The 21,997-nt window shown below is 45.9% G+C and overlaps 2 protein-coding genes across 7 annotated transcripts in view; one reads left to right on the top strand and one right to left on the bottom strand.

Annotated features, from left to right (window-relative positions):
* The window catches only part of NTN1 (netrin 1), a 610,189-nt gene that overhangs the window by 390,609 nt on the left and 197,583 nt on the right, over positions 1 to 21,997 (top strand). For all 6 annotated transcript variants that reach the window (XM_085616826.1, XM_085616827.1, XM_085616828.1 and 3 more), the window contains exon 3: positions 6 to 194. In XM_085616826.1, coding sequence (XP_085472952.1) covers positions 6 to 194 — 189 coding nt within the window. The remainder of the gene's footprint in view (positions 1 to 5; positions 195 to 21,997) is intronic.
* The window catches only part of LOC146809962 (uncharacterized), a 483,309-nt gene that overhangs the window by 279,020 nt on the left and 182,292 nt on the right, over positions 1 to 21,997 (bottom strand). The window lies entirely within an intron of this gene.

Genomic DNA, 21,997 nt, shown 5'->3' with positions numbered 1-21,997 from the left:
TACAGCGTGCAACTGCAACCTCCACGCCCGGCGCTGCCGCTTCAACATGGAACTCTTCAAGTTGTCGGGTCGCAAGAGTGGAGGCGTGTGCCTAAACTGCCGGCACAATACAGCGGGCCGGCACTGCCACTACTGCAAGGAGGGCTACTACCGAGACATGACCAAGCCCATCACACACAGGAAGGCGTGCAAAGGTAGGCCTGGCACCACCACCGAATATTGCACAAGACGATGCTCTCCTCCTGCGGACAGATATTGCTATATTGTGCTGCAGGATAATTTTACGTTGTTTGTTACATCACTTATTAGAATAGGTTAAGTTATTTGCCCCTATTGGCTACTGTTTAAATGCACTTTCGGCCACACTCCTGCACCACATTTCTAGAGAAGACATGTCTTTAGGGAAATTGGGAAACCGGAGAGACGTGATGCTGAGGAAAAGTGAATTACATGTAAGGCAGCTGAAGCTCTGACTTATATGTGAATGAGTCCTTTAGGGGTACTGGCCTACCAACAGTCTTCCCTATCTAGATGGGCCACTCTCTTCAAATCCCAACTCAAGAAATAACTCAAATTAAAACCCACCTCATTTAGGACGACACTTATTAAGAGACAGAAAAATACAGAACAGAAACAGAAAAAAACTGAATCTTGAACACGGGTGTAGCTATTGCTTCTACTGAAGGGATGCACTCCTAAATATTTCCAAAGAAACGCTTGCACTGCGTTATCAACACCACTTTCGATCATGCCATTGGTGTAAAGATGGCTTTCAGTAAAACATCATGCTCTGCTCCGGGTAACAATAGTTGAAAAGAACAATAGTTACTTACCTGTAATCTGTGGTTCTCCAGTATTGGTATCTTTCATAGATTCACATGCCTGAATCATTCCCCGTCGTCGGAGTGGGAGTCCCACAGTACATAAAAAAGCAATAATTAGGCACATAATACCCATAACGTAGGTAACCTAGAACCAGGAAGTAAAGTAGTCATAAACTACAAGGAAAAAACTTCCACATCTATGACTTGTCCAAGTCATTATATATAGTCCAAACTGCAGCCAATCAGGCGACAGCACCCTCTAGAATGCTCTCCTCAGAGACTGAGGCTCTCAGATTTTCTAGCACAAGAGTGAACCAAGTGATAAGAGCATAATCCAGCCTCTGTGGGGGGGTGGGTAGGTTGCATGTGAATCTATGAAAGATACCAATACTGGAGAACCACAGATTACAGGTAAGTAACTATTGTTCTTCTCCAGTATTGGGGTATCTTTCATAGATTCACATGCCTGAATCAGAATAGAAAGCAGTACGCCAATAATGCTCGTAAGACGCTATTTGTAACATAAACATATGCACAAAAGACATTATGCAATAACATAACTAGAATGCTATACTATGCATTAATACATGAAAAAATGTTTATATAGGGCAAAGCTATAATATATAATCATATCTGAAATGCTTCTGAGAAATAGTACAGAGGAGGAGGGAAGAACAGAGGCTGACCTTATTTAAAAAGATTATGGAGAACCGCTTGTCCCACAGACGTTTCTGCATCACTGGCAGCCTCCAAACAGTAGTGCTTGGTAAAAGTGTGTCTGATGGACCAAGTTGCATGATGAGGAGGCACACCCGCAAAGAGAGCAGTAGAAGTGGAGATAGCTCTTGTAGAATGTGCTCTCGGAGTTGTTTGCAATGGACTTCCTGCTTGCTGATGGCAGAGGCAAATTGCGGCAGAAATCCAACAAGCTATAGTCTGCTTGGATACTGAATGTCCCTGCCGCATCCTTCCGTAGGCTACAAATAGCTGGTCAGATTTACAGATTGTAGATGTCCGTTGTACATAGAACTTGAGACAACTTCTAATGTCAAGGGAATGCAAAGTTCTTTCCGCATGTGATTGAGGATTGGGAAAGAAAGTTTTTAAAATGATAGGCTCGTTAAGATGGAAGTCCGAAGGTACTTTAGGCAGAAAACTGGGGTTAGTGCGTAGCACTACTGAGTTTGAGGTGAAATGAAGAAAAGGTGGATTAACAGTAAAAGCTTGAATGTCACTAACTCTCCTAGCTGATGTTAAGGCCAATAGCAGAGATAGCAATAGCAGAGACACTTTCCACGATAGAAATTTCAAATTCACATTATGAATAGGCTCAAAGGGGTGCAGCATGAGTTGCGCAAGCACCACATTAAGATGCCAGGATGGAGGTGGGCGTCGGATAGGAGGAAACATCCGAAACAATCCTTTGAAGAACTGCTGAATGATCCTAGCTGAATAGAGAGAATTGGAACCATCTTGCCTAAACCTTGAAATAGCTGCCAAAAATACTTTCAGAGTAGAATGGGACAGGCCTGATCTTGCCAAGTGTAAAAAGAACGGTAAAATCTGTTCCGGTTTTGCATGAATTGGGTGAATATTGGTAGATTGACACCATATGCAAAATCTCTTCCATTTAAGCCTGTCCGTCTTAACAGTGGCAGGCGCTCGAGCATTGGCGAACACTTCCTTACAATCCGTAGGAATGTTCAGATGTGCGAATTCAAGGTGTTCAGGCGCCAGGCTGCTAATTTCAGAGAAGCAGGGTCCGGGTGGCAGATCTGTCCGTCTGGTTGGATAGGAAGTTCGGTATTGGTCGAAACTGAATGGGATCACATTCTGATAGAAGGAGAAGTTCGGTAAACCAGAACTGGTGAGGCCATCTGGGAGCGATGAGAATTAGGCGACAAGGTTCTCTCTTCATCTTCGGGAGAACTCTGGGAACCAACGGTATCGGAGGAAAGGCGTCAGCATATATCTGCGACCAATTCATCAAAAACACATTCCCGCGTGACCCCTTGTAGAGAAGTCAACTTGCAAAGAATGGGCATTTGCGGTTCTGATTGGTCGCAAACAGGTCCAGGTCGGGACAACCCCACTCCTGAAAGACCCGATTCAATGTTGGCTGATGTAACTCCCACTCGTGATTGGAAACTGTCGACCTGCTGAGGGAATCCGTTAGGACATTGGAGACTCCTGGAACATGGATCGCTGATAGGCTGATTCTGTGCCGTATCGCTCAGTCCCAGATTTCTTGGGCTTGAAGAGAGAGAAGGGGAGACCTTGTTTCTCCTTGTTTGTTCAAGTAGTGCATACTTGTAGTGTTGTCTGTCCAAATTAGTACTGAAGATCCCAGGATGATGGTTCAAAAGGATTTTAGGGCTAAAAAGATGGCTCTTAACTCTAGAAGGTTGATGTGCCATGTTCTTTGCTGGACGTTCCACTTGCCATTGACCGTCATCCCTTGAAGGTGTGCTCCCCATCCCTCGAGGGATGCATCTGTGGTGATGGTGAAATTCGGGGCTTCTACCAGGAACGCACACCCTTTTTCCACGTTCTTTATTAGAGTCCACCAGAGTAAGGCTTCTCGCATCCGAGGAGTGATGCGAATGATGTCGTCGAACGACCCCGAAATCTGTAACCATTGGTGGTTGAGCTCCTCTTGCTGGGGCCTCATTCTGAGATGGCAGTTGGGTATCAAAGGGATGCAGGAAGAGATCATCCCTAAAAAAGACTTGAACAGCCGGACTGAAACGCACCTTTTTGATCGTAAAAGGTGGGCTAGCTTGCAGATTTTGTGTTGTCTTTCGTTTGAGACAAATGCCTGGGTAAGTTGAGCGTCTAACGTGGCTCCCAAGAAGGTCTTTCTTTGTGATGGAACAAGATGAGATTTGTCGAGGTTGATGGAGAGACCTAGAGATTGGAAAAGTGACAGACATCTTTGAATGTGTGTGTTTGCGGTTGGAAAATAATTCGCCTTGATAGGGCAGTCGTCCAGGTATGGAAAGATTTCAATCCCTTACAGACAAAGGTGTGCGGCCCCTGGTGCCAGAACCTTGGTAAATACACGGGGTGCTGAACGTAGTCCGAAAGGAAGGACTTTGAACTGAAAGTCCCTTCCAGCCACTCTGAACCGCAAGAATTTTATGTGTCTGGGTAGAATTGGCACATGGAAGTAGGCGTTTTGGAGGTCGAGGGTGGCCATGTAATCCCCCACCGAGAGGAGCTGAAGGATTTCTTGAAGTGTCAACATTCGGAAGGATAATTTTTTCAGGTATTTGTTGAGGGAGCGAAGATCGAGGATGGGGCGCCATTCTCCCGACTTTCTCATTATCAGGAAAAATCTCGAATAAAACCCTGTTCCTCTTTGTAAATGAGGGACCCTTTCGATCGCTCCCTTTCGAATCATCAAATTTATTTGGGAAAAAAGCTCCTTGAGATGAGCAGGAGGTGAGCCCTTGGGAGGAGAATTTGGAGGAATCTTTATGAACTCTAGAGCATGGCCTCTGGCCATGATGTCCAGGACCAACTTGTCTGATGTGATAGCGGACCAGTTTGTGTAATATTGGGAGATTCTTCCTTCAACTCTTAAAGGGGTGGGCGGTAGACGTGGTGGCAGGTGGCGGTTTTCATTGCTTTTTAGTTGAACCCGTCCACGATAGGAGGGCCTTCTTTTGTTTTGTGAAAAGGAGGTGTTTCGCTGTCCATATGACTGTTGTCTTTGGGACTGATATCTCTGATTGCTTTGAAAGGACTGGTATGACCTTTGTTGGTTGTAGCCTCCTCTATTGGAAAAGGATCCGCGTCCCTTAGCACCCCGAAAGGGCGGCTTATGAAATAGAAGAGTACCGAGAGATCTTGCTGTCTCGGTATCTTTTTTAATGGCCTGAAGGGCCTCTTCGACATGCTGGCCAAATAGTGATTCTCCATCAAACGGCATGTCAATAATCTTTGCCTGAACCTCCTGGCGAAAAGATGTCGACTTTAGCCAGCCTTGCCTTCGCAGAACTGCAGCACCCGCTAGCTGCCGAAATCCTGTGGATGCAACATCCACGGCCGAATCCATTATGTCAGCAGAGATACGCTCCCCTTCTTGCAAGATCTTTAAGGCCTCAGACTTTGATGGTTCTGGCAACATGCTGATGTAGGGAGAGATGTCCGACCACATCTGTTTATCGTACCGCCCTAATATGACCAGTGAATTAGCAGCACAGACGGTCGTCGCTGCCATGGTGGAAACCTTCTTCCCAATAGCATCCAGTCGTCTGCCGTCCCTGTCTGGAGGAGCTGTAATTGGAGAGGAGGGGTTTCTAGCTCGTCTTTGTGCCGCTTGGGCAATAACAGAGTCAGCTTTCGGCTGGCCTATGAGGCAAGCAGGTGAGTTATCTGGTGCCTTATACTTCTTGTCTAGCCGAGGCAAGACCGCAGGAATAGAAGCAGGCGCTGTCATGACCTTCAGTCCTTCCTTCCAAATGAAATCAATAATGGGAATAGTCCGTATTTGTTTTCTTGGCTGATCCTTAAAATCGTAGAGGAAGCACTCATCCTTCTTTGTCTCCGTCGTTAGAAGGAACCTTTGTGTTGCCCTTTCCATAAGGAGATGAAAGCCTCCGATATCGACTGGAGGAGAGTCAATGGGAGCTGGAGTTGAAGGGGACGGAGTTTGAATCTGGTAGTCGTCCCACTCCGTAAGAAGAGATCTATCGTCCACTTCTCCTTCTTCCTTATCATTAATCAGTGGTTTAACAACATCATGGGAATAGTGAGACTGTACTGGAGAAGGTGGTCTGGGAGACCTTAAAGAAGAGCCAGAAGGTTGAGGCATAGGTGTCGATGGAATGGACTCCGCCGATTCACATGGAGAAAAACGGCGATAATAATCGCCCAACATATATTGTAGATTCTTTAGCAGAGCTAGAGGCATCTGCACTGTAGGTATCGTCTCAGGAGCTGGAGCTACAGGCTCCGGGAAAGGATCCTCCTCCTGGTCATCCTCTTGATATTTAATAAACAATTCCGAAGGGCTCCTGGCAGTGCGGAATCTGTCATCCTCTTCGGACTCCTCATCATCCTCCCCCAAGTCCAGTAATTGCTCTGGTACCTCAATAGGCACCTTGGTAGGGGAGATATGCAATGGAGAGAGAGCCTCCAATGAAGAACCACGTCTATGTAGCAAAGAAGGAGGCCGTGGCCGTAGATGCAGACCAAACTTGCAATTCTGTGCAAGAGGACAATTGAAGCGTCGAGGAGGGGGCCGTCGACGGTATCGTCTTCGATTGTGCTGCCGTCAAGGAAGTAACCGTCGACGAGGCAGTCGCCATCGACGACGCGGTAATCTTCGACGACATGGCATTCTTCGCCGACGAGGCAATCTTCGTCGACGAGGCAGTCGTCGTCGACGACGCAGTAATCTTCGACGATGAGGCATTCTTCGCCGACGAGGCAATCTTCGTCGACGAGGTGGGCGTCGACGACGAGGTAGTCTTCGTCGACGAGGATGTCGCCGTCGACAAGGCAGTCTTCGACGACGAGGCGGCTGTCGATGAGGCAGTCTTCGACGACGAGGCGACTGTCGACGAGGCAATCGTCGATGAGCTCTTTCTAGCCTTCGCCGTCGACGGTGCGTCGGCAGTAGATATAATGTCCTTCGTCGACGAGATGGGCTTCACAGAGACCGAGACCAGCGTCGACGGAGATGAAGCTGATGACATGATCATTTTCGGTCTTGGCGACGAGAAGGTAACAGTCGACGTTGAAGTCGTGTCGACCACGATTTTCGTCGACGGAGGAGCCGTCGACAATGGGATTTTTCTCTGAGGTAAATCCTTCTCATGAAGTCGTTTTGAAGCCAGAGACTTCACAGTCTTTCTAGGGGGCGTAGTAGGCAGAGGCTTACATTTTGAAGGTGGAGGAGCCTTTTTTGAGGTGGAAGGCAAATCAGAACCCTTAGAGGGTTGCGCTTTTCTCGACACCTTAGCCCCAGGAGAAGACAGATCCTCCTCAGCCATCCTCTTCCTAGAGGACATAGATGAGCCAGAGACAATACTTCCCACCTCAGATAAGGGGTTGTCTTGATCCTTAATCTTCTGTAGCCACAGAAGTAGTCGCCCTTCTCTATCTCTGAGGGTTTTCTGAGGGAAGGTCCTGCATATCTTACAATATCTCACCTGGTGATCAGGATAAAGGCAATAAATGCACTTCTTGTGGGGATCTTCAGAAAACAGCCGGAGCTTACCACAAGAGTCACAAGGTCTAAAGAGAGATTTCTTTGAAGATGACATCTTAAAAGAAGAAATTCTAGAAGAATAGAAGAGTACTGAGCAGAGCTCAGAGAGACTCCCTTCACAATACGTGCGGTAGAAAATCTGAGAGCCTCAGCCTCTGAGGAGAGCATTCCAGAGGGTGCTGTCGCCTGATTGGCTGCAGTTTGGACTATATATAATGACTTTGCAAGTCGTAGATGTGGAAGTTTTTTTCCTTGTAGTTTATGACTACTTTACTTTCTGGTTCTAGGTTACCTATGTTATGGTTATTATGTGCATAATTATTGCTTTTTTATGTACCATGGGACTCCCACTCCGACGACGGGGAATGATTCAGGCATGTGAATCTATGAAAGATACCCCAATACTGGAGAAATGTAGATTATTCGACCCATCAAAAATCAATACATAGTGTAGTGTTTCTTGAACTGGCTGGGAGCCGAGTACAGAGCCTAGGTTCCACTGGCTCTGCGTGCAGGTCATTTTGAAAAGATATGGGGCTGGGTGGAACGTGCCACGGAATAGAAAAAAATCTGTCATGTTTTTCATAACAGTCAGCTAACATGTAAATAATGTTACTTTTTGATGGGTCGACCCATATACATCTAGAAAGAAAACTGAAAGTTAGCTTTTACCCAAAACATGCACTGCCTCAAGAAATGGGTATGACTGGGATCTTAGGAATATACTATGTTTGAGATAAGCTACTCTCTACCATACACTGAAAGGATGTTAGAAGTCACAGAGATTGTATGTGTAGAGGAACAAGGCCGAATGTCAGGTTTCTTCGGAAGGTTACACAACTGCTGATTTAAAATATTTGGATACAATTTTGAAGACAGCATTTTATAATACTTGGTTACCCCACCCAACCCTCTTTTACATTCTTCAATCAGTCAATCAATCAGGGGTTTGTAAAGTGCAGCTACTCACCCTTGAGGGTCTCAAGGCGCTGATGGGGGGAGGGGAGCTGACCCGTCTGGGTGTAGAAGTTCAGTCGAAGAGCCAGGTATTGAGGTCCTTACTGAACTGGGTCAACAACGCAGATTGCCTATGGTGGAGGGGTAGGTGGTTCAGGTCTTGGGGGCAAGGTAGGAGAAGGATCTTGCTCCGGTTCTGGTCATGTGTATCCTTGGGACGGACGCCAAGGTGATTTGGGCGGAGCGGAGTTGCCTGGCGGGTGTGTGGAAAGCGAGGCAATGGTTCAGATATTCTGGTTCTGCGTTGTGGAGAGCCTTCTAGGTATGTGTGAGGACCTTCAGTCCCTTTCTCATTCATATGACTGTAAGTAAGTGGAATATGTATGAAACAGCAGCGGCCCATGCAGGTAAGAGTGGTGGGGCCGGGTGGGGGGGATTTTGACAGACGATGACGAGGGAAAAATAATGATTTTTAAAATTTTTCCTCGTCGTCTTCTGTTTAAATCCCCCCCACCTGGGCCCCAACGCTATTACCTGTACGGGCCGCGGCTAGTATGAAATCTGGAATACAAAACTAAGCATGTCAATATAATAATAATACACATTTGTAAAGCGCGAACAATCACCCGCAAGGGTCTCTAGGCGCTGGGGGCCGTTGGGAAGATTAAGCAAGCTATTGCCCAGAGTCACATGGTGCTGGGCTAATCTACCTTATGTTAGTTTGCTAAATATATATCTAAGATCCTTAAGTCACTTCCAAATCCATGTGTCATAATACGCAGACAAAATTATACTTTCTTGTAATGAACTGCAGCACTGCTATAATTTAAACCAACTGTCATAAATGTCTCCTTATCAGCTAATGACTGTGGGAAAATAGTTCAGTAGAAAGAATTGAAAAGCTAGTTATCCCTTACTTCATTAAAACAGCAGTTGAGTCACATCTCAACTGTAATAACATTTTACATTACAGTAGCAATGTAATGTATTTATTACAGGTGACTTCAAATGTCACAACTAGACGGTAATAAGAACATTTGAGACAGGTTTTTATTAAGCTATTACAGGCTGACTTGTATCATATATTTGTTAATCTGTTTGGATCCTTTGTGGAACACCAGCCTGTGTGAGCTGGGTGGGAATAGGTGGTCGTTTTGGTGGAGCAGCGGAGTGTTCTCAAACATGTAAAACCCACTTCTTCTGCAGAAGAGAGTCTTGTTCCCAGCTCATTGTTCAGAGGGCGAAGGATGTGTTTTGCTCTGTCTGCATGAGGTTAAAATTCTTCGAAACAATCTTTATGAAGACTTGACTTTTTAATACTTTGAACTGACATAGAGTAGTAGTGCGAGGTCCCAACCACCCCAGGGGCTCTCCCCATGACATAATAAAAACAACAAGGAGAAGTAGAAAAAAATAATAAAACAATATTTGTGTAGCGCTCAGCAAAGCAAGCCTGCAGATCATAGATATTTAAATAACAGGTTTTATTATTACACAAACACAATAGTTATCAATCCATCATCGTCACAAGATTGAAAGACTGTGTGAAGTTACCATAATTCTACCCTGCAACCTGTCAGTTTCATTTAGATCCCAGCAGAAGGTGCTCGGCCAACCAAGCTATCTGCTAGGTATCAAAATAATTGCTGTTCCAATCTTACAATTACTTCGAGAGTATGGGGTTCGAATTGTATGTTTTTCCATCCTTTTTGCCTATTTTTTTATCTGATGCTGTCAAGTGAGTGTCGAATGACTGGCTTTCCCACATGGCCGAAGTGTCATTTCACTAACCCTCACTGTCGGGACCCTCCAGGGGTGAGGGCACACGTGTCAGGTACCAAGTGAAAACAAACAAGCACCTGAGGAAAGGCAGCCTAAGCAGAGGAAGAAAGGCCAGGCTGTGAGAAGATTGTTATGTTCCAGCCAGATCATAGACAGGATTGCAGATCAAAAACATGCTAAGCTGCCCCACCCCCTCGCAGGTGTGCATACCTGCAGACACAGGGCTGGGTCTGCCAGCTTTAGCGGGTGGACAACAAAGGTCAGCCCTTTGGAAAACACAAGGGCGCTGATACCTTTGCACTCAGATGGCACGGGCTTTAGGGAACAAAACCAGAAATGAACATGAGAACATTTAATCCGGGCACAAACAGCCTTACACCTTGGGAAAGAAAGGCGAGGGAGGGGGGGCGGCATTCCAGTGCGCCCAAGCAGGTGTGAGAAGCCGGGGCTCACCTACCTGGCGTCTCTCTGCGGGAACTTGACAAGGTCTGTGGCCACGCCATGCTGTGTTAGGCGAGCAGCCTTCTGCTTCCATCTGCGGCATAGTTCTAAGCTGGGCTGAGAAAAGGTTGTAATCAGAATCCACGTAACGTTTGAGGTGGGGGGGGGGGGGGGCCTGCCGCGCAGAGCTGCTCACCCACAAAATAGATCCAGTATGTATGTCTAATTCATGCAGACCGACCGCCCTGGACTAAACACTGTTCAACCTGTGGGCGGATTTTGTCCCATTAAAACGCTCTCCAGCAAGTATTTTGGGAGGGACTTCAATGCCTTTTCTGTAATATAACTAACTGTATGGAATGAGCTGACTATTGTGGGTCTGGATGACTAAAGGGGCAGGGTTTGGCATTCGTCGACCATTATACCACTAACATTGAGCTGGACTGTTTGCATTTGGCCAATCTCACGATGAATGATTGTCGACCCAGGGCCCAGATCGCTATTCTTTGCCAGTGTGTGCTTGCACTGGAAACAGGAGTGCAATGCGCAGCCATTCACTAGGTGTTATAGACCTGAAGAGGAGTGGTTGATCATTACGGGAGGAGGGGTCAACCTTTCAGTGCAAGGAGTTAAATCCAAGAAGGATAGAGCATTTCACTCACATGCTGCAGCAGCAGTAGCTTCGGTACACCTAACTTGGCCGTGAATGGGAATCACCATAATGGGCCAACGGATTATCAGTAGGAAGAGAGGCTTCGGTGCCCAGGGCTTCTCAGGACCTTGACAGCTCGATCTGGATGAAACAGTTTGCGATATACTGTCGATAACCCCGCCCAGGAGTTGTTCACAGCACTTGTGTAGGTTTATCGAGGTTGAACTCCATGAAGTAGAGTGATAACTCCTGAATGGCATGCCTTGTTGCCTCATTTAAAGAAATAGTGCTTGATACTGCATATGGTTTCCAACCCCATACTCTACTTGACTTAGTTCCTAATGATGAACTGTGAAGTATACTATAAATTTACCCTCGCTCTACATGCACACCAGACAAGTCCAAAAAGACCATGTACTGATGGTAGTTTCTTTGCCTTTTGCCGCTTTTTGGGGGCTTTTTGTCTGTTTGACTATTTCTGCCCGATTTACATCTCTTTTTACCTTTTCATTTGTGCTCCTTAGCCTCCTCTTTCCACCTTTTTTGTGTCCTTTTACCCATCTGCTGCCTGTCTGTCTTTTTCTCCACTGTTCACTTACCTGCTTTCCCACTGCTTGCTCCCCACCATGACCTGCCTCCTTCCCAGCACCTACTTGCTCATCAGACACGCCATTGAAACATGGAACCTCGTTCATGTTCTCTTGCCAGACCTCCTCTTCCTGACCAAAACCTGGCTCACCCTGACTTATGCACCCGATACACCGCAGCAGCGGCCTCTCCCTCCCCGGTCTTTAAGATTGTAAGACAGGACAGAACCCAGAGGAGAGCTAGCTATTATCTTTAAAGAAAACATCCACAAATACCAACGACCTCCTAGAACACCTGGCCTTCAAACTATCTGTACCCAGTCACACCACCCTGCGAGGAGCCCTCTTCTACCGACTGCCCATACCATGATCCACTTTGGTAACAACATCTTGTACTTCATTACCACACTGATGCTCAACTCCAGCTCTTTTATCCTACTTGGTTACCTCAATTAACATCTAGAAGACCACACAGACCCTAACACCAACAACCTTCTGGAGGACTTGAACAAGACACTCGGGCTCACCCAATGAGTGAAGGACTCAGTCCACTGGACATCTCCTCGACCCTATCTCCGCCAACTTTGCTGAAATCTTGGTGGACAAGACTACCCCTCACCTGGATCAACCACTCCCTTATCCACTTCAACCTGATCACCCCCGTCAATGCAAAACTACATCCCCCCCAAAACCACCCAACGCAACTTGAACAGGATCCCTGAAGAAATATGGACCAGGAAGCTCTAAATCCACTGCCTCCAGCACCACCACGACCTCTCATGATGGCCTCTCACATTCCATCACCCGCTTCAAAGCCTGGATAGCCTTCTGCGCAGATTTCCTAGCCTCGCTCAAGACCATCACCACCCTAAGGACCAGACTGCAAGCAAAATGTTACAAAGAAGAACTAAGACTCACCAAACACCACCGCAGGCAACTCAAACTCTGGAGACAGACTCACAATGAAAATGACAAAAGCATCTACAAATCAGCCCTCCAGTTCTACCATCAGCAACTCAGATCCACTAAATGATCAGAACTGACCGAACAAATCAAAAACATTCCCAACAGTGCCAAAGAAATATTTTCCATAGTGAAGGATTTCACCTCCCCCGTTGCCAACTCCACGACCATCACCCCATTAGAGGACCTCTGTACCCAACTCTCCTGCTACTTTAGTAACAATATCAGCAACATTTACAACAACTTCGCACCTCAAACTGGCCCATCTACCCTCACCGCCCTTCAACCTGATAAGATGAACCCCAGAAACTGCAATGACCTGCCATCACTGCGACGGAAACTGCACTGGCCATGTGGTCCATTCACTATGCATGCCTCCCCTGCTAAAGTCCTGGAAAAACTTGTCAACAAATGACAGCCGATCACCTCACAACCACCACCTCCTCAACCAATCTCAATATGGACTGAGGCCCAACCACGGCACCAAGAGTGCTTTCATTGCCAAAACTGATGCCATCTGCCTCAGCATGGATAGAGAACACACCACAGCACTCATCCAGCTCGATCTCTCAGCTGTGTTTGACTCCACTGTCTTTCACCACATCCTCAACGAATATCTCCACAAAGCCGGCATACATGGACCCCCTCTCCAATGGTTTAGCGCTTTCCTCAGGGGATACACACAGTTTGTCACCAAGACACCATACACCTCTGCTGCTGCCAAAGAAATCTGCTGAGTCCCCCAAGGATAATCGCTCATCCCTATACTGTTCAATGCTAACATAGCACTGCTTGCCAACATCATCCACAGAATCAACATCCTCTCCCTCTCCAATGACACTTCCAACACCCGGACCAAATTCACTGACTGCATGACCGAAGTTACCAGCAGGATGAAAATCATATGTCTGAAGCTCAACTCAAACAAGAAGGAGGTAATAGTCTTTGGAAACAACACCTCCCTGTGAAATTCAGACTGGTAGCCAGCCACACTTGGATCAGCACCAACCCCAGCCAATCAAGCTAGAAACTTAGTGATAGTGGTGGACAACCAATTAAAGATGACCAGCCAAATCAACACGGTTGCCTCCTCCTGCTTCCACACCCTCAGCATCTTCAGGCAAACGTTCAAACGGCTCCCACTTAATACCCACAGAACCACCACTCAGGCTGTTATTAACAGCAGCCTGGAATGTGGCAACGCACTTTATTGTTGCATCACTGCTCAGTTCACCAAGAGACTGCAGGTCAACCAAAAACGAAGCAGCCTGACGCACACTCAAACTCCCACCATGCACACACATCTCCTCACATCTCAAAGCCTTTCATTTGCTGCTCATCCACAAACACACACTTTTCAAGCTCCTCACGCACACGTACAATGCCCTACCTAATCTAGGCCCCACATACCTTAACAGCTGCATCTGATTCCAAACCCAGAACAGAAACCTCCACTTGGCCAGCCTCCTGCTTGCTCACATCCCTCACTTCTGAAGAGTCGGAGGGCGCTGGAACAAACTCCCCAAGCACATAACTGCCAGCTCAGTCATTGAATTCCACAAGAAACTGAAAACCTGGCTCTTCCATTAGGCCCCTGTCAGAGCTGGCACAGTCCTTTCATGCAGCGCCTGGATACCTACACAGGAGAACTGCTCTCTAAACAGAAGCAGAGGTTATGCCACTCAGCTGCCACATTCGGGCAGCAACACAGTATATCTTGCTAAAAACTGGAAATGGCATAAGCTCCTTTATCTGAATGTAACGGAGAGTAAAGAATGCAAGAAAACCACCATTTCTGGAGAATGTGAACTGGGCTCCAATGGGTATACTGCTGACTATGATAGAAGGAAGCTCTGAGCCACACCAATAAGCAGAAGAAAGGGACTTGCAGAGGATTTATACCTGCATGGAGCAAGGATGCACACATGTGTATGATGTACACCCATGTGCATGGTTCCGCACGCATAAAGCTATACAAGTAACTCAATTTCTCCCACTAGGTGGCATGTTATGCAGAGGTGGGAAATGTAAGGAAGTCAGGATACAGTAGTATAACATCTCACCCATTGGCTTTGAGATGCAAGGGAAATATCGTGCTGTGGTCTCCAAAACGTTTAATAATAAGAGCTACTTATGTTCAATGTGAATCATCCCAAGCAAGTGACTTTATTAGAGTTCTATTAGGAACCACATGAGTAAAGTCTGTTAGTGGCCCCCATTTGCAAAATTACCAGCGCTGAGCTCCTCAGTGAATCAGGCATGGTTGGCAGTAGTAATGTAAAAAATGCTTTGTCAATGTGGAATGCCCAAACTTGGGTATTATATAACAGCCTTAGCTGCAATGTCCCTGGCACCAAGTTAATAATATTGGTAACAAATCTACCCTACATTGCCTGATATGCCAATCAAATATTCGCTTTAAATATATTTTGGAAAGTCAATAATGTTTCTCCCACCATCAGGTTATGAGTTTTAAAAATACACACATTTCCGTATCGTATTCACACACTTTTTAATTTTGATATAAATATATTAATTCAGCCAAGCAAAAACGTATAATTTAGTATGCTGGGTTGCACACAGGAGAGCTATGTTCAGGTAATTGGAGAGCTACCAGTTGGGTTGGAGAAGCCTGTAGAGGCCACCATGTCCAAATACCAACTGGTAAGAGACCCTTTTTGCTTAACTCCATGGGAAGAAAATGAGACGTTGCTACCACCAAAAGGATAAATTACATTTTTTTTCGCAAACTATTATTTTTAACCCTGCTGACTATAAGTTAGGTATCGTCACTCTGAAGCTACGTGCAGTCAAAATCAAATTACTGTTGTGACTTGATGTAAGCAGTTTCAGCGGAATTACCCAGACTGCAATGGTGAGGACACCTCACCATCCGAGAAGAAATTAGCATTCCATGTAAATGATATCCGAGTACCATTGTGAAGCTTGGAAGAATCGCTTTACATCTCAACCCTATATTCTCTTGTCTGTAGGCTGCTGATTTCTTCATGACCTTTCGAAATGTACCTTGGAGAACAAAAGTACCACTCAGGTGTTGCTTCAGATTCTTGATAGATGAACTTGTCCTTCTCGGACACAGAGCAGTGCTGGCAAAGTTTCCTCAGTGGCATCTTGCAGTAGCCTCTGCCACTCCTGGAACCATGGAAGACACTTCTAGGGTTACAAATATTCAACTCCAGAAATAGCTCTATCATGCTTCATGCCGCCTTGAAGAAAAGGTGGGCACCAATAGTTTTTCCTTTGGCCAGATCAGGCAGCCATATTCTAATTAGGCCAGTGTTGTCTGGCTCTGGGTGCATGCACATTTTTGAGATGAAAGAAAAGGACCAGGTCCACCCAGGAGAAGAGAAATTTGGAAGCATGTAAGAAGGCAGTTGGCAATCTAGGCTAGTCCGTACCACATATAGTGTGGCACATAGAAACAAAGGTACATAATGTGGCATCAGATAAGAATTCATCTTTTATGCCTCATGACTGTCAGCATAGCACATTGACCCTACATTGTCTTCAGCTTTACATACGACGAATAAGCAATAACAGGGTGGCCCATTCAATGTCGCATCAGTGTAATATTTCTCTATTACATATATGCACTCTGCGCAACTTTTTTGTGACCACACAGCTTAGAAGTCACAGTCAAGCTTTAAGCAAACAACACAATTGAAAAGGAGCGTGAACTATATCCTAAATATTACTCAATTAGAGCTTTACGCAAACGTTCCATATTTTGTAATGTTCACGTGTATCCAAAAGGATGATTCAAATTAATTAATTTCCTCTGGAGTCTTGTTCGTCCAACTTTTTATTGAATTTTTTGTATCAAAAACACATTGAAATCAGCCCAGCCAACGCATTTCATCCCTTAGGACTTCATCAGGGTTGGAAGAGCAAAAGAATCACTTGTCACCATGTAAAGTATGGAGTTGTCACATGTCAAGTATCCTCATACAGTCCGCCCAATAATGTTGGGTGGTATATTACCCCCTGTTTCTACTCCGTACATCAGCGTTCTTGCCCTCACTCTACGGTTTGTTGACCTGAGGAAATTTATTCAAACCATCCTTTGGATACACGTGGACATTACAACATATGGAACTTTTGCATAATGCTCTGCTTGAGTAATATCTAGGATATATTTCATATTCCTTTTCAATTGTTTTGTGTGTCTTCAGCTTTACCCTTGTGCCATTATTTCTTGCCAGGCCTCTCAGAAATTAATTTACTCTTATTTCTCCAGAACACTGTTCCATAAATTAACTTTGTGTGAAAATATATTTTCAAACTTTACTCTTAATGACCCTCCCCAGCACCTCATCCAAGATAGTAACTTTGGGATTTAGAAGTATTTCCCTCTGGGTAAATGGAGATCTGGTTCTGTGTTTGGTCCATTTAGGAATGAGAAGATCATCATATCCAACTACCCCCTCTCCATTGAGTGTTTTACGTTTAAAACTTGAGCTTCTCGTCATAGGATGTGTAGTTAAAGGAATTCATCAGATGAAGGTTTGAGATCTGTTATTACTGTTCTGGAGATGTGGCCTCCAAATCATGACTTGCTTCTCAACATGTGACCGCCAAATCTTGAGTAACTCTCCAGAAGCAAATTTCCAATCATTGGGCACTACAATTCATACTTGACTTCTAGATTTGGATACAATACTCCATATTTATCCTCCAGATCTAGACACAATAATCCAGAAATAAACTTAAGAAGTGGACACTGTGCTTCATGTTAGATTGCTGAAAATGAACGTAATATTCCAGATATGGCCTTTAGAACAGGCTACGGATAAAACTCTATATATTATTGCCAAAGATTATTTGATCTGTTAGTGCATCCTGTGTCCATCCTGCAAATACAGTTTATTGTCTTAAGCCATTCTGACACCACTGACGATGTCATACAATGTGACAGGAGACACTCCTAGCCAATATATGAAGTCACATGATTACACCTTATAAACAGCTGTATAGCCCGGAAATGTGCTCTGTCAGAAGCATCAGCAACAATTAAAAAAGAAGAACAAGGGTCAGACGGGGCAGTGTCAGTACGTCTCTGATGGGGACATGAGGAATAACAAAACTGTATACAACAACAAGTCCTGTGCACACGCATATGAGTGGATAAACAATGTAAAACAGTTTCCATTGGTTAAGGATGAAGACACTGGTGTCCTTTCTTTGAAATGTCGACTTTTTATTGCTGGATTGCTTCGCAAGTCAGCCAACACGTGTTCCGTCAATGGGGTGTAAAACCCACGACTTCTTCAGCGCTGTATCGGAGTAATATGAAACGTGGACCTCTCAACTGGTGATAATTCCGACCCAGTGGGTCCTAGTATTCAACACCGATGAAGTGCAAATTCTTGTATCGGTAGCTCTGTGAATCTTATGAATAAGGTAATGTAAGGCACGTCCCTATCCCTTCTGAGTTTGAGTACGCCTCGTAATGGCTAAATCAATTAATACGGCACCATCCGCCGTGAGATAAAGCTACGACGAGTACGCCTTGTTTCTCTGGTGTCTCTGGTACGTACTCAAACTCAGAAGGGATAGGGACATGCCTTACATTACCTTATTCATTAGATTCACAGAGCTACCGATACAAGAATTTGCACTTCATCGCTGTTGAATACTAGGACCCACTGGGTCGGAATTATCACCAGTTGAAAGGTCCACGTTTCATATTACTCCGTTACAGCCCTGAAGAAGTCAAGGGTTTTACACCCCATTGACGAAACACATGTTGGCTGGCTTGCAAAGCAATACACCTATAAAAAATCGACATTTCAAAGAAAGGATACCAGTGTCTTCATCCTTAACCAACGGAAACTGTTTTATATTGTTTATCCACTCATATGCATGTGCACAGGACTTGTTGTTTATAGTTGGACCCAGGTCCAGAACTGAGGGCTTAGCGTTTTTTCCCCTCACCTGTGGCACCACATTTACTGTCCTAGTTTGTGCTAACTCCACGCTTCCTGGCAAGCGCCATTCCATACCCTGTGATAATTAACACCCCCCTTTTATTTGCTATAACAAAACTGTATGTAGTACTCCAGAAGAGGCCTAAATGAGCAAACTTATATTGCATTGTACCATTCATATAGCACTTCGTACCCTTACGTGGGGCGCCGAAGAACAAATGTTACTTATCTGTAAACTGTGGTTCTCCAGTATTGGTATCTTTCATAGATTCACATGCTTGAACATTCCCCGTCATCGAAGTGGGAGTCCCACGGTACATAAAAAGCAATAAGCCTCATATACATATATATAGGAATAAAATACATATATAAATAAACATTATATATTTTAAAATAACATACAAAATCAAAAGTACCATAGGATAACATTGACACATAGGAATGCATTGAAGAAGAAATCACTTTACTGACATATCCATGTCGTTTTTATAGTCCAAACTCCAGCCAATCAGGCGCAAACACCCTCTAGAACCTTCTCCTCAGAAGCTCAGGCCCTCAGATTTTCGTAGCACAAGAGTGACAAAATAGTCTTATGAGGAGAAGAGAGAGAGCCTCTGAGGGGAGGAGGGTGGGTCGCATGTGAATCTATGAAAGACACCAATACTGGAGAACCACAGTTTACAGGTAAGTAACATTTGATCTTCTCCAGTATTGGGGTGTCTTTCATAGATTCACATGCTTGAATAGACTAGTGAGCAGTACTCTGCAAGCCTGAAGAGGCAATATCGAAGTTGCATGAAATACAATGACATAGCATCATAGAATCACAAAACTGATAACAACCCAAGGAGGAGGGAAGTAACAGAGGCTCACCTTATTTGAAAAGATTGCGAAGAACTGCTTGGCCCACTGCTGTATCGGATTCGTTGATCGCCTCCAGGCAGTAGTGCCTCGTGAAAGTGTGCCTGCTGGACCACATAGCTGCCCGGCAGATCTGATGAATTGGCACACCACCGAACAAAGCAGTGGAGGAGGACATCGCCCTCGTAGAATGCGCCCTCACTCCGGAAGGAAGAGGCTTGCCAGCCTTCTGATGGCAGAAAGATATCGCTGAAGAAATCCAACGTGCAATTGTTGGTTTGGTAACAGAATGTCCCTTACAGGTACGCCCATAGGCAATGAACAGTTGGTCAGATTTGCGAAAGAGCTCCGTTCTGCTGATATAAAATTTGAGACACCTCTTTAAGTCCAAAGAGTGCGGACTCTGTTCCGCTGGAGATTGCGGACGAGAAAAGAAGGTTTTTAAAATCACAGGTTCATTAAGATGAAAGTTGGATGGCACCTTCGGCATGAAATCTGGATTGGTTCGAGGGATAACACAGTCCGATTTAAATTGGAGGATAGGAGGCTGGATTGTGAAGGCGTGAATGTCACTCACTCGACGTGAGGAAGTCAGAGCAAGCAGGAGGGCAACCTTCCAGGTTAAGAATTTAAAATCTGCTGAGTGGATTGGCTCAAAGGGCTCCTTCTTATGTTGCGCCAATACGATGTTAAGACGCCATGTGCGCGGAGGACGCCGAATGGGTGGAAACATCCGGAACAGTCCCTTGAAGAACTGTTGAATCAGTCTAGACGAATAGAGAGAGGAAGAGCCGTCCTGGCGAAAACGAGAAATTGCTGCCAGAAAGACTTTTAGAGTGGAATGAGAAAGTCCTGACTGTGCCAACTGCAAAAAGAAAGGCAGAATTTGTGCCGGAGAGGCGTGCACTGGGTGGATGTTAGCAGTCGAACACCAATGGCAGAAGCGTTTCCACTTTAGTTTGTAGGTCTTTACTGTGGAAGGCGCCCGCGCCCTGGCAAGAACCTCTCTGAAGGCAGGCGAAATATTCAAGTGAGCAAATTCAAGGTGCTCAGGTTCCAGGCCGACAATTTGAGCGAACTGGGGTTCGGATGGCAGATCAGACCGTTGTTCATCGTGAGAAGGTCCAGCCGGGGGCGAAGGAGGATGGGCTCGCATTGCGAGAGGAGCAGCAACTTCAAGAACCATGCCTCCCGAGGCCACCGGGGAGCAATCAGGATAATGTGACATGGTTGTCTCCGCATTTTCCACAGCACTCGAGATACCAGCGGGATCGGCAGAAAAGCGTAGGCAAATATCTTGCACCAGTCCATCGAAAGGGCATTGCCGCACGACCCGCTGTGGGGAAGCCAACTTGCGTAAGACTGGCGTTTGCTGTTCTGTGGAGTTGCAAAGAGATCCAAGCCCGGGTGACCCCAGAGGCTGAAGACGAAGTCCAGAGTCGGCTGATGCAACTCCCACTCGTGGGTCGATGACGCGGACCGGCTGAGAGAATCCGTCAGAATGTTGGAAATGCCTGGTAGGTGGACTGCTGTGAGCGTGATCTGATGGAGTATGGCCCAATCCCAGATCTTCTGAGCTAGCTGGGAAAGCAGCGGAGATTTGGTACCGCCCTGCTTGTTGAGATAGAGCATGCTGGTGGTGTTGTCCGTTTGAATGAGCACTGATTCCCCTTGAAGCAGAAGACGGAACGATTTGAGTGCAAGGAAGATTGCTATCAGTTCTAGCCTGTTGATGTGCCAAGAACGTTGGGACAGATTCCACTTGAAGGTGACCGCCCCATCCTTCCAGGGAGGCATCCGTGGTAAGGACGAGTTCTGGAGCTTTTGCCAAGAAAGAGGTGCCGGCTGCGATGTTGCGAGGTTGCGTCCACCAGCGCAGAGCTTGTTCCATACGAGCGGTTACGAAGATCCGGTCGCTGAATGAACCGGAGACCTGACGTCACTGCTTGTCCAGTTCTTCCTGAATTGGACGACTCTCTTCAGTCTGCAATGCGGAATCAAAGAAATGCAGGAGGATGCCATCCCCAGAAAAGACTTCAAGATGCGGACTGAAACGGACCGTTTTGATCTGATGTGAGCTGCGAGCTGCAGGATCCGCTTCTGCCGGTCATCGGAAACAAAAGCCATGGCCATGGAGGTATTGAGAGTAGCGCCTAGGAAAGTCCTGTGAAGAGCCGGCGTGAACTGAGATTTTTGTGTGTTGACTGACAGTCCCAGCGAGTGGAACAGAGTCCGACAAAACTGAGTGTCTAAGGATGCCTGATGGTAAGACTGAGACTTGATGAGACAATCGTCCAAATATGGGAAGATTTGAATGCCCCGCAATCGTAGATAGGCCACCGCCGGGGCGAGGACCTTCGTAAAGACCCAGGGGGCGGAGCGGAGCCCAAAGGGCAGGACTCTGAATTGAAAGTATCTCTGGCCTACACGGAAGCGCAGGTATTTTCTGTGGCGTGGTAGAATCGGCACATGGAAATAGGCATCCTGTAGATCGATTGTCGACATGAAGTCGTCTTGAGAGAGGAGCTGAAGAATTTCCCTCAGTGTAAGCATACGGAAAGTCTGATCCTTTAGAAACTTGTTCAGAGCCCTCAGATCGAGGATAGGGCGCCACTCTCCAGACTTCTTTAGCACGAGGAAAAAACAGGAATAGAAACCTAGCCCCTTCTGAGACTTTGGAACCACTTCGATGGCCCCTTTTTTAGGTCTCGCCTGACCCAGCGCATGCGCTGGTCTGGCGAGACTTATCGAGAGGGCTCCAA

This window comes from Triturus cristatus, chromosome 7 (genome assembly GCF_964204655.1).
Source record: "Triturus cristatus chromosome 7, aTriCri1.1, whole genome shotgun sequence".
In the NCBI taxonomy this organism is placed as follows: Eukaryota; Metazoa; Chordata; class Amphibia; order Caudata; family Salamandridae; genus Triturus; species Triturus cristatus.
The sequence above is the reverse complement of the archived record's forward strand: the minus strand, read 5'-3'. Positions and strand labels throughout refer to the sequence as shown.